Consider the following 16,661-nt stretch of genomic DNA (forward strand, 5'->3'; position numbering starts at 1 on the left):
GAGCGCTGGACCTTGGTCCTGTAATCTGATGTGTCTGGATTAGATGTCACAGTGTTAGGGTGGTCTCCTCGTCGGCTCTGTGACCCAGTGTTGTGAACGGATCAGAGTGGGGAGTGTTTGGATCTAAAAGGAGGGTCTCTGAGCTCTGCTTCTCCCCACCTGCAGAACCCAGCAGCCATGAATACGCTTCATTAAGGGTAGAGCACAAAGCTAGCTTGTCCCTCGGCCCTTTGGGCCTGCTCTGCTTCCACAAATAGAGTCGCTGTTGTTTTAGCGCTGCCGAGAGAACAGAAACAGGATAGAGTCACCACAACCAACTGGTCTTTTCTTTCTCTCTCTGTAACCACCTCCCTCTCTCCTGAAATATGAAACAGAAATATAATGCATGGATTTGGACTAGTAACCAAGCTTGTGTTCTATTTCCTTCATGCTGCACTGGTCACAGATGGGAGATGGTTGAACGCATTTGTGCAGCTGTTTTGATTTCCCCCCACATTCTATCAAATGCTTTGTCTTCCTTTTACATGCTGTCTTTCTCACATATTTCTTTTTGTCTTTGTTTTCCAGGTGCACCAGGAAGGAGAAGTGTGAGCGGTCATCCGAGCCTCGTCGTTTTGCCTCTGATATAAAGCAGTGTGTGAGACTCAGCGTTCACCCCAACAACATCTCCGTGTCTCAATACAGTGTCATGGTGAGCGCTAATTTTCAATTCTCACCTCAGTTCCGTCTGTGTAATAACACCATAAAGTATCCTTAAGGAATACTGAGGAATTACAGAACCCCTTTAAGTGTTTCTGAGGATAAAGCCAAACACTGGACATATTGACATTAGCCTTCACTAATTCAGTTATGGAGCCCATTACTCTTCTGGCTCCATCATTAATGTGATCATAGTCTTAAGTTGAGCCTTTATGGATCTGCCTGTTACACTGATGGGTTTATGAAGACACGTCATGCAGGCTGATCGTACCACACGTGCCATGTTATTTCAGTGACGTTTGCATCGAGTCACACACATGACACAAAGCTGATTTACTGTTTTTCTGGGAGGTGTACGTCATGAAATCTATCGTGTCATTTTATGATTAAAATCCAGCTGTTTTTCTGAAAAAGACGTTTACATTCTCCACTGCTTTTGATCTGGATAAACTGCTATTCTCTTTAAGAAATGCTGGAGATGCTTGCTCTTGCCATTTATTATGCTATATTTTTGGTAATTTTGGACAGTAATGTAACAAATTCATTAATTTTCAGTCATGGTCTTTACAATAACACACAAGAGCTTGATTAATTGCAAAATGTAGGACAAGAGACTCCTATAAATGTAGGCCATGTTTCTTTTAATGTGAATCTCCTCCTTGCCCCATACATTTTTCTTTGAAGCTTAGTATTTTATGACTATTTGTACCAAATATCACCCAGAATTACCTAATTGGTCACACACATATCTGAATGAATATTATGTTTTTGTGAATAATCTATATTATTCAGATTTCTGGAAACAAGAAAATTGGCTTAATTTGGTTTTACATGATAACCTGAATGTGACCAAATTTGGATTAATATCATATTATTTTTGTGTATGTAAATACAGTCAGGGTGTCATCAAGTCTGTTTTCTCATGCCAGTCACTATGTGCCCATATGCCTTGTCAGGACAGTTACTTTTTTCTATTGGTGTTTTTTGTTGGCTGATCCCTGCTAAGTGCTGACTCTACCACTCGTTTGTTGAGTGTGTGTGTGTGTGTGTGTGTGTAAAATCCATCAAAGCAGGCCATGGTTTCAGACCTTATCCTCATGTAATCCAGCACCTCCTCTGAGCCTTTATATCAGATTAACGTCTCCACAAGAGAAGCTGGCCTTTCAGCTGATTCAGGATCTGTATTCTGGGCCCAAAATCAAAACCTCAACTACTAAGCTGTATAAGAGCTAATAAACTCCTATTATGTCACCATATAACACAAGATCTGTGCTCCACGGCATGATGTTTAACCAGGACCTAGATATGTTTAGATAACACTAAATAATTTACACAGCAGTGTTTCTCCATATGCAAGTACTGTATTTCTTTCAATCAGAGCATTCGTGTCAACCGTATCTAGGAAACCAGTCAAAGCAGATGTCAGGAGCTTCAGTAGTAGCTGTTCACAGTTATTGAAGAGTTGATGTGATCGTATCGCCAGATTCCCATTTCACAAGAAGTCCTTGTATAAACTCTTCAGGTGTGTTCTGAGAGTGCTAAGGTTTTAAGCTTTAAATAATGAGCTCAATCCTCTCAATTTTCTCAGTCCTTTGAATCTTAATATGACTACATCCCTGCTGAAAAGACCAGCTTAGACCAGTAGATTTGAGTTTGTTTGATGTGTGTGTGTGTGTGTGTATATATATATATATATGTATGTATATATATATATGTATATGTATATGTGTATGTATGTAAAAATAAACATCACATTATAGTATGTTCAATATAATAATACTAATACAACCCGAATTCCAGAAATGTTGGGACGTTTTTTAAATTTGAATAAAATGAGAACTAAAATACTTTAAAATCACATGAGCCAATTTTTATTCACAACAGAACATAGAGAACATAACAAATGTTTAAACAGAAATTTTACACTTTTATCCACTAAATGAGCCCCTTTCAAATTTGATGCCTGCTACAGGTCTCAAAAAAGTTGGCACGGGGGCAACAAAGGTCTGAAAAATATATTGTTTTTGAAAAGATTCAGCTGGGAGAATATCTAGCAACTAATTAAGTTAATAGTCATCAGGTCTATAACATGATTAGCTATAAAAGGGATGTCTTAGAGAGGCAGAGTCTCTCAGAAGTAAAGATGGACAGAGGCTCTCCAATCTGTGAAAGAGCGCATGAAGAGCTTGTGGAACGCTTTAAAAACAATGTTCCTCAACGTCAAATTGCAAAGGCTTTGCAAATCTCATCATCTACAGTGCATAACATCATCAAAAGTTTCAGAAAAACTGGAGAAATCTCTGTGCGTAAGGGACAAGACTGAAGACCTTTGTTGGATGCTCGTGGTCTTCGGGCCCTCAGACGAAACTGCATCACTCATCGGCATAATTCTGTCACTGACATTACTAAATGGGCCCAGGAATACTTCCAGAAACCACTGTCAGTAAACACAATCCGCCGTGCTATCTGCAGATGCCAACTAACGCTCTATCATGCAAAAATGAAGTAATATGTGAACATGGTCCAGAAGCGTCGTCGTGTCCTGTGGGCCGAGGCTTATTTGAAATGGACTGTTTCAAAGTGGAAAAGTGTTCTGTAGTCAGACGAGTCCAAATTTGACATTCTTGTTGGAAATCACGGACGCAGTATCCTCTGGGCTAAAGAGGAGGGTGATATTCCAGCGTGTTATCAGCATTCAGTTCAAAAGCCAGCATCTCTGATGGTATGGGGGTGCATAAGTGTATACAGTATGGGCAGCTTGCATGTTTTGGAAGGCAATATAACAATGATCCCATTCATTCATTCATTTATTCAATATGAATGCTGAAAGGTATATAAAGATTTTAGAGCAACATACAGTATGCTCCCCTCCAGACGATGCCTATTCCAGGGAAGGCCTTGTGTATTTCAGCAGGACAATACAAAACCACATACTGCAGCTATTACAACAGCATGCCTTCGTAGTAGAAGAGTCCGGTTGCTGAATTTACCTGTCTGCAGTCTAGATCTTTCACCTTTAAAGAACATTTGGCGCATCAGTAAAACGAAAAATATGTCAAAGACGACCACAAACTCTTCAGTAGCTGGAAACCTATATCAGACAAGAATGGGACCAAATACCAACACCAAAACTCCAGAAATTCATAAGCTCGATGCCCAGACGTCTTCAAACTCTTTGAAAAGAAGAGATGCTACACCATGGTAAACATGCCTATTTTGAGACCTGTATCAGGCATCAAATTTGAAATGAGCTCATTTTGTGCATAAAATTGTAAAATTTCTCAGTTTAAACATTTATGTTATCTATGTTCTATTGTGAATAAAATATTGGCTCATGTGATTTGAGATTCTTTTAGTTTTCATTTTATTCAAATTTAAAAAACGTCCCAACATTTCCGGAATTCGGGTTGCATAATAATTTTTTTAATTTATTTTTACTTTTATTAAAAGTAAAAACTTTTATTTGGCAATGCATTAAGCAGATCAAAAGTGACTAAAAAAATGTACATTTGTTACGGAAAAAAATTCAAATCCTGGAAAAATCAAGGTTTTCAATGTTGATAAGACTTGTTTCTTGAGCAAATCTGCATATTAGAAAGATTTCTGAAGCATCATGTCAACAAGACTAGAGTAATAGCTGCTGAAAATTCAGCTTTGCAATCACAGCAATAGAAAAGTTATTTTAAATTGTGCACAATGTTACAGTTTTAACAGTATTTTTATAAACGTATGTTTGTTATGAAATGACTGATATGCAATTTACACAGACAGCATCAGAGAGAGATTGACCTTTTCCTTCAAACTGGAATTACTGAGAGGAAAACAACACTTCTGCAATGCGATAAATTGTAAACTGTGCACAGAAAACATTATAGGCATTCATGCTGCTTCTTGACCTTTTTAAATATTAAATATTTGTTTGAGGAGATAAGCACAAAGCTCCTTTGTTCAGTCTGCATGGAGAATTTAGGGATTGAAGTAAGTTTCTCGTCAAAAAAGAAAACATTTTTTTTACTATTTCATATTTTCATGTTATTTCACATTTTATCCATAAGCCTTCCCGGACTTCCTCCCAAACCACAGTAAAGCCTATCTTAAGAGGAATTTGCCTCTTTTAAACTGCAATTGTTTGAATTGCTAAGTGCATTTACCAAAGAAGTTTATTTTTAGATAATACCGAGGCTCTGATAAGCAGAGCATAGCACAGCTTTAGCATTATTCTGAAGAAGGATTACACTCGTTTACGGAAAACATCAATCATGACTGGATTTGACACTATAGGTGCTCTCAGAATTCATTTAAATGTAGATTGATTTTATCCATGCGATTTTAAAGTACAACAAGGGGGTACAATATGTAGAGTCTCATAGCTCTCGGGGTCTCTGGGGGTACATCGACATCTCTGTTTCCCTCCACTCACAAATCCTGAAGCGTAATTAGAAACCCACATCAGCATCTGAAGTCCGTGAGAGTCTGCCGTCTTGATGCATTCTTCTTTTGAGGTAGGAGGTAATCAAAGACACCATATTCCTCATGTCGTACCCTCTGCTGCGAGTTTGTTTGTTTGTCGGGTCCCTCTCCGAGAGGGATGACTTTTATATTTATCGTGGGCAGCGAGGGTTTGTTCGCCGCTGCTTGAAATGTAATTGAAGAAATTCTGTCTGCATCCCTCTCTAAAAGGGAAAATAAATTAAATCCCAGAGTGGCGCCGCCATCCACCGGTGCATCCTGAACTTTAATGGGAAAGCGGAAAACAGCGAGAGAGGGGGCGAGATGGGAAAAGAGTGTCTGCTACATGTCCCTGCCTTTTCATTAAACAGCAATCTAAAAACAGCCCCGGTCAGCCGTTCTGTTGAGTAAAGGGTGTTCCAGGCCGTATCACCAGTGTAATGCAGGGTGCAGGGCCACTCTATGCAAGGCTGCGACTTCCTATTAGTGTGGATATTCCGATTTCATCCACTTCCCATGATGCCCTCACAAAGCATTACTGCACGCTTTCCCAAATGGACCCCAACAGAGTCAAACTGGCAGAGAGCGCCACTGTGGGCTTACTGTACACAACTTCATTATTCTCTCTTCCTGCGATCTCCTTATTTTTGAGCTTTCTTTAACTTTAACATGCGATTCGTATAGTATTCAGACAGTATCTGGGTATTAGGGGTAAAAAAAATAAGAATTTATAAAATGTGGAATAAGTTGCTGTTCATAAGAGCAAAATAAAGTTCTTGTGAGTTCAAAGTCACAAAAAGTATAAATATAAATGACTGAGTATTTAAAAGTATATTTTACTGCATTAATGTTTTACTGACAATAAAAATTTAAATTGTAAAATGACTGATTATTGGTGGTGCAACTATGTTAAATGCATAGTTGTATGTGGATAGTAAACAATGCCAATGTAGGTGGCAGGTGTAAAGGGGGCATTTCTTTCAGTCTCATGACAGTTGCTCTTTCTCATTCTTCTCTTTGCCATCATCCCCTTCTGTTTCTCACTTCATCTGACTCTGGTGTCAGGCAACACATGTGCTTCAGAGCAGGGCTTGAAATTCATTAGAAGGCTGGGAGCCAGAGGGCATTGTGGGTAACAGAGATGGAGAGGACACAAGGAGAGAGAGAGAGCAGCGGCTCTCCAGATGAGAGTCATAAAGAAAAAAGAGAATAAACTCTCACCCCATAGCCCTCTCTCTTCCTCATTCTCTCCTTCTCTCTCTCAATTTCCCACCCACTTGTGTTCAGTGAAACACATTAGAGTCAGTACATGCTGACTGATGGCTGACTGAAGTCTCTTGATGTCTCTGGACATTTTCCTCTAGGAAATTTAGGAGATATGTGGCTGCTGGTTCAATGGCCTGATTTCGCTGTGTGGTTGGCCATGTGTCAGCTGGGATATTTATGGAATGGCTGCGTGTGTTTTCTGGGATGTCTTGATGTCTGTGGCTGGATTGAGATTTCCCATGTGTGGAGTCTGTAGACTTCCTACTCTCTCAAGAGCAATTCAAATCACGGACATGAGAAAATATCCACATTACAGCAGTTTTAGGAGCAGCAGCAGCAAAAATTTGTTTATTTTGTGCACAAAGTTAGTGTGTCAGTTTGTGACGCACACCAAAGTTTGTCCTGTCCATTATTGCCTTCTATTTTCTCTCCTGAATAACTTCAACTTGTCTTTTCTTTTTCCTTGACAGCTAGTGCTGGAGGCTCATAACGTGCCAGAACTTTCTGCAGGGGTCAACTGCACCTTTGAGGACCTGGCAGAGATGGACGGTCTGGTTGAGGGGAACCGCATTACCTGCAGCTCTCCTGCAGAGAAAGAAGTCCCACGCATCGTTGTAGACCAAGGTATGAAGATATGCTGTCACTAACCAATAAAATACAATGGAAAAATTGGGCGAAATGACTGAATGTTGGCATTTGCTGAGGCAGAGTGAGACTAAAAGTGAGACTATGAAAGCTTTATAATTGGAGATGCTGGATCGAGAGATTTGCTTCAGACTCCAGAGAAGCTGGATTTATATCAGAGGGAAGGAGGGAAGACAGTCTAAGAAAGAGAGAGAGTGTGATAGGCACAAACACCTGAGCAGAGATGGAAGTTTACATGCTCATTATCTTGCCTGCAGCTGTTGACTTTTGCCGCAGGATGTGTTTTGTAATTGAGTGAATAAAGGTCGTCAAGAGGGAGGCAGTTTTGGCATTCTGTCTCCTGCGCTCTCGTCTGTCTCTCACCATTTTGCTCTTTCATTCTGAGGCTCCATTGGCACTGAGGTTTGAGAGATTTTTCAAGTAAAGTGATTGGATTGGATCTCCTGAACTGATGACACTCTTCACTCCATCTGCTCGGCTGAAAATGGTTTTGACAGCATTCACTCCAGCAGATAAGAGAGAGAAAAGATTTTTCAAGAGAGAACATTTCGCTGTCCTCTTCAGTACTCACTGATGCTGTTCTTAGGCCTCTGTTTTCTCACCGACGTGCTTGGTTACCCTGACGTAATTGAAACGAGCGCACATCTGGGCAGCTGTCTAGAGGCTGGTAATTTTTCATAATATGAAAACGTCTCAACGTAAAGATAATGAAGACGCACACTACAGCAGATACGGGGGAATACTTCTCTGCATGTGTTTCCAGGGCGAAAAGAGGGGGGGAAAGATTGTAAAACGCAACAAAATACAAGGCGGAATAGAAGCAACAATGTTCTGTCACAGCGTCTCGTATAGAAACACCCGCAAATTACCTTAGTAAGTGGCACAGCGGTCTGGATGTGAGGTAGAAAGAGCCGTGCGTAGGGGTGTGAGGTGTGTGAATAATGATGCATGCAAGTCTCATTGGAGATGTGAGGCTAGTCAGGCCACCATGAAATTACAGGTTGGCCCAATCTGCTAGGGCCTAGAGCTCTGAAATGCCACAGTGCAAACACACACTCTCACGCCACTGGATAAGTACACTATTACACACCTGAGGGTGCACACATTCACACACACACTACTAGATACATTCACCATCACTGTCATTTAACACACTGTCACACTGTGTATTTAACCCCTAATAGTGGGATACGTCATAAAAAAAACTGTTAAAGTTGTGGATCAAGATGTGTTTTTATGGATTCTGTGTGCACACATTCACATACCCCTGCAGTTATAGGTCATTTATTTGCTCTCTCTCCCATATTCCTCACTTTCCTTCCGTTTCTTAGTGTCATGGTAACAGTGTGTCCTGAGTGACTCATTAAAGGCAGACACACTCTGCAGCGGGTGGCAAGGGGCTTGCGCACACACATGCACACACACTCCGGAGATACCAGCCATCAAGGTAACATTTAGGTGAACTAATTAGGACAGATTCATTGTCAGGCACACTTTACAGTGATTGATGAATGATTCGCTCTTTGTTGAAGAAATGTGGCATGACAGGCAAGGGGAGTGCTTTAGGAGAACAAGAAAGTGGTTGAAGAATAGTATGCGAAAAAAGGAAAGATAGGAATAGATAGAGAGGCTGAAAAAGTACGATCTTCCTTCAAGAGGGGAGATGTCGTGTCCGGCGTGTTGAATTAAACATGAGCTTCTTCATTAGCTCAGACAAAAACACGCTGAAGATGGGCACTTTTGTGCCACATTTCCATTAACTCTTACAGGTTTCTTTCTCTCGCTCGCTGTCTCTCTCTTCCTCTTCTTCAAGAATGTTTTTTGGGAAGGGTTTTGGCTCATTTTTGTCAGAGAGGAGCAGTCACCTGCATCCACAAACTAAATAACCTACTTGCTATTAAGACGTTTAGCTTGTATGTATAAAAGATAACTGCAAGTGTGCTATATAGAGTTTGGTAGAGTGTGTTTGGTATTTTACAGCTTAAGCACTAAAATGCACAGTAGACTCAAAGTCACTTTCAAGGAAAGTCAGTGTATGAGGAAATAACAAACTGCTACCAAACTCACATTGAAATATCTCAAATCAGCAACAAAATCTGATATGTTATGCTCAAAAAAGTGTATATATATATATATATATATATATATATATATATATATATATATATATATATATATATATATATATATATATATATAGGTTGGTCCAGTCAATGCGCATGTACAGTACCAAGTGTGCATTTCAGGACTGTTTCTATGGGAACCGGAGCTTCTAAAAGCTGCGGCAGTGTTGCAATGATTTTGCCAGTTGGTAATTGGCTATTTTATTTACAAGACAGGACACATTCTGCCGTATTGCTCTGTGCACATTCTCCCTTTCATCATAATATGAGTTAACCGCCTTGGTATGTACTGTAAATTGACAAATATTGAGTAAGCCTTGTTGCAGTTCATTGTCACCCACCTTTAGGAACAAACTGTGGTCTCTGTAGGCAGCTCATTGGGCTTTAAACTGATATTTCTGTGGGCAGTACACTATCAGCTATTTCAACACACTTTTTGTTTTCCCTCCTCCGCCTCTTAGGTGACCATCAGATTGTCCAGCTCTACCTCAAATCAAAGGAGACAGGACTAGCTTTTGCCAACACTAGCTTTGTCTTCTACAACTGCAGCGTTCACAAGTCGTGAGTATCTTTTATATTTGCCATGATTTAGTGCAGTCGTGTTTATTTTTTATGAACACTCAAACTAACTGCTTTAATTCACACCCATTCCCTATCCCAGGTGTCTGTCCTGTGTTGGAAGCCCATACCAGTGCCACTGGTGCAAATATCGTCACACGTGCACCCACGATCCGAGCAGCTGCTCTTTCCAGGAGGGCCGTGTCAAACAGCCAGAGGTGAGTTACTTCTAATTGGCCACACATCGGGTTTTGTAATTGACCGTCATCATTCTCAATTGAACTTAATTGATTTGATTGGTGCAGGAGTACAGTTCAGGTCACGTCCTGATTGTGAGAAGTTACCCAGCATCACCCCGTCACGTTGAGCACATCTGATGGCTTTGAATTTAACTTAATTCTCAATCATCTCTAATATTTCTGTCTGGATTCCCACCAACATCTTATTCCATATAAATTATCAATAATATTGGCACTACTTGCATGCCTCGAGGCCACCGCAGGCCATCAGATAAATTAAAAGCTTCTGTTGGGGCTCTTGCTTTTTGCCAGTGCCAAGCCCTTTCCTAGCTCACTCTCCGAGATGCCAAGGAGGGTCGAGCCATCGAGTTTGTATCACTGAAACGCCCTTTAATCCCTCCCTGAGGGTCTACATGGCGCGGATCACAATGTGTTTATTTCATTTGCGTCACGCAACTAAAGAGAGAAATCGGCAGCTACCATGAAGATACGATTATGTACATCTTGCTCGTGTGCTTAGCTTTGAAATGGAATAAGGAATATGAGGACACCTGCCCCCCCGAGGCTATGTGTTTTAGCCACACAAATGTGTAGCCTCATCATTTAGCATTCATTAACATCTCTTAACAGAGCGTTTCTCAGGCTGCCAGCATTTGGCGTTCAAATGGACACGTTGTCAATATTGACCAGTTTATTATTAGGATTCCCTATTGTGTGTCGAGCGACTTGCACACAAAGCAGTGACTGAATATTAGCACATTAATGACATTTCCACTGGATGTTTTTGTTTGATTTTTGTTTTAAGGCAGGTGTTTTGTCCGGTTAATGAGTTTAATTTGGATTTCATTAACCCCTCGTACTGGAGGTCTCAGAGCCGCTTCCAAACTCCGGGTGGCTTAGAATTAATGACCGGCGATGTTTACCGTGCAAATCCTCTGAGCAGACGCTGACGAGTCAACTTTGCATGAAGAAATGAGATGACCTTTTGCGTTGACCTTCCGCAGATGAATTTCTGTGTTTTATACCAATTAAGGGATTGCTGAGAGTGATCTGAATAATCCAGACTTGTCTTTCAATGGTTTTAGGAAGTGAGAAGCCCCCCTGTAATCAGAGCTTGTTTTAGTATGCACCCATGAGCACAGGAGAACAGTCCACATTCACAAACATAACGTGTCACGGCATCAGAATGTCGTCTCTGGCAAGATTTGTGTGTGCTATTCACAGTCTCTCACATTTAAATATCTGACGGGTCTTCTTAAGCTGTCTGCTTTTTGTTGCATTATCATATTTCAATTTGTGTGACACTTGTTTTTTGTTTAACAACAACAGCAAGAGAAATTGTTTAGTGGCAAAATATTCTAAGTCACATCCTTCGCTTCTCTGTATTCTAACAAATTTTGATTAGATTTTCTAGTTTTGCATCATAAATTATCTAGTGAAAAGGATGTACTGCATTAGTGTTATCCTGTTATATAAAGTAGGGGAACTTGGCATAAAATGCATGTGAGAAAAGTGATTAGCATTTTTAATGGAGTTTCTATATGGCAAGTAAAAAGTGTTGTGATGGCAAACTTTTCCAGGTCTAGAAATATGTCATGTATTTTGATAAATTGCCATTGTACAAATGGCCATGCACACTTGTTTTGCCTATGGATTAGACAAGAATTAATGAAGCATTTTTTCCAAAATAGTAGCTGTGGGGGTAAAGTGTTGTACATGCTTTGAGGCGCACGGTCAGTGGATTATCTAATGGTTGATAGTAAGCCTAGTAAATTTTGTCATATTTCCCTGAAATTGTTTCAGAATTATGGAATTATGTAGTAATGATTGTTGTTGTTTGTTCAGTCCAGGGATTTTGATTAAACACTGTTTTTCCATCAAGACCTGTACAGGAGAGTTAGATTAGCTGTGCTATGATTTCCTCTCTGGCGAGAGTGAGTATACTAAGGATAGTGCTGAATCCTGTCAGTTGCTGACTGTGTTAGTCTCCCATGTCTCACTCTTGGCCGCTGGCGTAATGCTGCATGACTAAACGCACACCGGTCTGACCCAGACATCCATTGCACTTTAGCAAACAACTTCTGTTATGGCTTGGCTTTTTACATCCTTTTAGGAATTGCAAAGTGCCTGTTTGGGTAATGTGAAATTGTGGTGTGATTTTGAATAATAGATACACTAACAGTTAAAACCTTGACATTAGACCAATTCACATGAACTCATAAACCTTTTTATCTGAATGCTTATGCCTAAATAGACTGAAATAAATTTTGGAAATTTCAATTTTCCAAAAACGTATGAGAAAATAGTATTTATTTTAAATAAACTGACCATTTTATGCAAGAATACCTAATAAATCTATGCTTCTTACAATACCACATTTTGTTTTCATGTTGCTTGTAGAGAAATCAATTGTGGGAGGAGTCTTCAATGCACTTAGCGTGAGGAGTAGTATTTGTCCAAATGAGTCACTTGAGGTCCCATGACTTACAAGCTGCCTCAGAAGGCAGCTGCCTATGTAGACAGTAGAAAGCAAGGCAGCTCACTCAATTTTGGAACAATATGGAGGTAGATGAGAGCGAGAAAGAAAAGGAGTTGTGGGAAGCAGGAACTGGTCGATCCAGTGAACTCGCTACCATCTTATTAAGATGTTAATTGACAGGCAAAATTGGCAGCTTTGCGCAATTGAGCTGCAGATTGTGAGTAGGAGGATTTGGGTCTGAGTTCAGAACCGTGAGATGGCCTCTCTGCTTCGCCTACAGCCCTCAGGGAGAAACTTTGAGGTAAAAATCATTTAGATCGAGGTGGAGGACAAGACTTGAAGAAGAAAAGACCAACTCGGGAGGGAGGCGAGAGTGAAAACAAACAGATGAAAAGGAGGGAAGTGTCAGAGGTAAGAAAAGATAAGAACACGCGTGATACCGCAGGAAGTGAAATGTGGCAAGGAACGGGAGGGGAGGGTTTTTGCCCGTGGCGGTAGGGAGGCACGCTAAAGCACAAGGAGTGCAGGGAAGCCTCAGTAATCATCCAGCTAACACTGCGAGAGCTGTGGAGAGAATTAGGCGTTTCATCTTCTACCCGACTGAACACTGCCATTATGCATACATACTCAAACAGCTCTAATTATGGATCTATCACTCCGTGCCAGCTCACTACCCTCTGTTCTCTGTGCCAGGGCGTCTTCCTCCCTGCTCGCACTCAATGACTATCTTTGTCTTCTGCATCTCTAACAGAAGCGCAAGCACTGAACTTCAATCTTTTCCCCCACCTACAGTATCTCTTTCTTCGGCATCTAATTACATCAGTCCTGTTCTGAGACGTTGGAGATTCAGCTGCAGTGAGTTGAATGCAGCCCCCCCCCCCAAGTAGTAAACAATCGAGAGACCAATTGCTGTCTGCATCACTCCACGTCCCTTTGACAAACACATCATTATGCTTCAGCTCACCCTCCGGCCTCTTTCTCAGACCAAGACTATAAACATACTCTCAAGAGCCTCTTTTATCTGTAAAATGCCTATTCTTAATAATAATTTCCCTTTTTTTAAATCAATCCCTGCTTTGTTTTCCCACCTCAAATGAGCCGCCTCGGGCACCTCTTGTCAGATTTGACGCGTGTCATGGACAAGGACGGAAACTGCAGTGTCGAGTCATTTGTCTCATGAATGCATGTTGAATTACCGTCTCTGCATTTTTTATTAACGTCTATTCCAGTAAGACTCTTCAGCTGTATCTGGCTTGAGGCAACAGGAATCATTCTCTTCCTGGATTCAACGGACACTGGCTCTCTTTCTGAGCCTCAAGACAGGAAGTGTGGCCACTTTTTTGATCTGCTTCAATTATGTTCAAAGAAGCAAGACCACAAGATCTAGTTTTATGCTGACATGGTGATGTGTCCTTCAAAGTTTTTGGTGACAAATCGTATATAGAGGCCTGAAATGGAAACAGCAATAGAGCGTTTCATTTGTTCCCGTCCTGCTTTCTTTCTCATTGTCTATCTCTGTCCTTTCTTCTCTGCCTCCTTGTAAAGACTTAATAACCTGGCCCTAGTCTTCAGTGTCTCTGAAGACTCCATATTAGAGCCTCCCAGCCTTCAATTATAGTGTTGTTATGCTTGGAGTCAATCTCCCTCCACATAAAGCTGCCAGCAGAGCCCTGCTCATCCGTCAATAAGAAGCGTGGAGAGAGGGGAGGACCGGCCAGACACCTTCCTCAAAGAAGAAAGCACATACCGGAGAGACTTGGGCGTGGATGGACAGAGATATTGGTGTTTTAGTGGGCGGTTTTCCCTTGTCGTGCCTTATTTATGACTAAGACCACTGCCAATAAACATGTTCACATTATATCAGAGTAATAGGGAGATAAATCCTTGGAGGGTGGTCTGGGGAAGGACTTAGAGAGAGGCCCTTGTAGACCACGGGGCTGGGTAGCTATTATGAAGGTGAGAGGGCTCTAAATGGGGATTTAGAGACCCGAACGTCGGGTCACAGTAAGGCTGCCCTCTGCGGAATGGGTGTGCATTTTACGCCCGGCATTTACTGATGACTTTAATATCTGGAGCCTGTGTGGGTGGAGATATGAGAGTCAGGCGTGTTGTAGTGTCTATGCTGTTTTATTTAAGACTGCAATTATGCATGTGGGTGGTGTATTTGTTTATTTGGCATGTTAAGATAAGTGTTTATGCTTACCAGCATTGGTGTGCTTGCAAAGGTGTGCATTCATGTGTGGTGAAGTGAAACACTAAGTGTCTCCTGTACTGTAAATATCTGGTATGAAAGTTAAAATGAAAGGGGCTTATGGATCCATCTCATGCCCTTACAAAATATTACTTCACTGCAGTCGGACTGCGGTGCATCTTTAAATTCGCACTCAGTATTCAATCTGCATTCCATAGCCACTTTGGTCTGGATAGGACCTCAGTTTGTATTCATCTTACAAAAGCCACCTGAGCACTTTGAACGCCCTACACTGCATAAATGCCACTTCGTTGGTTTCTATCGTAGTATCCGAAAGACAGCGTTACATCAGTCTTTTAGATTGTAGTCAGGGACATAGAGAAAAAACACACACTGAAGAGTTCTTTTTCCTCTTTCTTCCTTTAAAATTACATCTTTTTGTCTGCTTTAATTAACGGCACTCACTTTTATTCTTTTTGTAGATAGCCTCTCAACTTATCTATAACGGCTTTTTTAAACTCTGCCCCAGAGCAATTCAGCCATGCTAATGAGCTTCAGACCATCGTTATTGGCCCGTCCTTTCAGCCTAAGAAGCAGTCAAGATGGGTTTTGATGCTAAGAACAGGCCCATGCCCATTTTGAGGATTTGTTGGGCTCACACTCTGACTTGTGCTAAGGGATACTTTTTGGTTTGTTTTTGACCTTGCAGTTTGTTGTTCTCCTGCAGGAATGTCCTCAGCTGCTTCCAGCGGATCGTATCCTGGTTCCAGTGAACGTGGTGAAACCCATCACCCTTCGGGCCAAGAACCTGCCCCAGCCACAGTCGGGTCAGCGCGGGTACGAGTGTGTACTCACAATACAGGGTGTGGAGCAGAGAGTTCCCGCCCTCCGCTTTAACAGCTCCAGCGTACAGTGCCAGAACACATCGGTAAGACTGTGTGTGTGTGTGTGTGTGTGTGTTCAGTAAACGTTTCAGCGAATTTGTCTGTGGACACAAGGGTATTCTCAGAAACAAGGCGCAGAATTGTAAGCAACACAAAAAGTTGTAGACGTGATAAAAGCGAGCGGTTGTTTGGAGATTGTGTGAAAGCAGCTTATTTTAGTCGCAAGTGCGTTCTGTCCTGAATATTTAGTGCATGTTTGCTTGTTCTCCTAGCATCAGCAGTGTAGGGATTTTGGAGTCTTCTCCACTGTGTGCTGTGATGACTTACCCGAGGATGAACCTGCCAGGAATGATAAAAGCGCTCTTCCGGCAGAACACAACTAAAATGTGTGTCTTTCTCTCTCTCTTGCTCTCTTTCTGACTCTGTTCCCATGGCTACAGTACTCATATGATGGGATGGAGTTGAGTAGCCTCCCTGTGGATCTGACGGTCATCTGGAACGGAGACTTCAGCATTGACAACCCGGCCCAAAACAAAGGTGAGGCCTCTGATCCGGCAGCCCTGCTAGTACCCCTGAATTCAGTCTCCATAGCAACAGACTTGCAGCATCCATCCCCTGACATCCTGATAGAGTTGACTGCAGATAGCCTCTGTTTTTGCTTAACTTCTTCCTCATCTCTTTATTTCTGTAGTTTTTGACCTTCTGTTTAATTTAATACATCACAATATCTCATGTTCACCCTTCTCCCTGTGTGTATATCTTTGCACCACACAGAAGGTCAGAGACATGTTGTGACAATTAGACCATAGTCTTTAAGTGTGTGTTAAATTAACCTGTGTGTGTATCCACCTGTTAGACAGCCAGTCAGAGATCTGTAGTCAAAGACAGCTGTTCTTTGGCCAACAAACACTTTCCACAGAGAGGAACAGGGATATAATAATGACAACTAAATATAATGAATTTAATCTCAACCCAGTACAAGATGAAATCCAATATGATTTTCACCCTTCATGTCAATTTCACGTCTGATGCATAAAAAGTGAAGTCTTTTAAAGTCTTCATCTGATTGGCTGAATCGAACACTAGATTTACAAAAGAATGTGAAGTTCACAGCATAGACCCTTCACA

The 16,661-nt window shown here is 41.3% G+C and overlaps 1 protein-coding gene across 2 annotated transcripts in view; it reads left to right on the plus strand.

Annotated features, from left to right (window-relative positions):
• Positions 1–16,661, plus strand: part of plxna4 (plexin A4) — a 210,270-nt gene that overhangs the window by 153,904 nt on the left and 39,705 nt on the right. For both annotated transcript variants that reach the window (XM_079398683.1, XM_079398682.1), the window contains exons 6-11: positions 568–691; positions 6,885–7,038; positions 9,644–9,743; positions 9,844–9,958; positions 15,377–15,577; positions 15,974–16,070. In XM_079398683.1, the coding sequence (XP_079254809.1) occupies positions 568–691; positions 6,885–7,038; positions 9,644–9,743; positions 9,844–9,958; positions 15,377–15,577; positions 15,974–16,070 (791 nt within the window). The remainder of the gene's footprint in view (positions 1–567; positions 692–6,884; positions 7,039–9,643; positions 9,744–9,843; positions 9,959–15,376; positions 15,578–15,973; positions 16,071–16,661) is intronic.

The sequence above is a fragment of the Barbus barbus genome (assembly GCF_936440315.1).
Source record: "Barbus barbus genome assembly, chromosome: 39".
In the NCBI taxonomy this organism is placed as follows: Eukaryota; Metazoa; Chordata; class Actinopteri; order Cypriniformes; family Cyprinidae; genus Barbus; species Barbus barbus.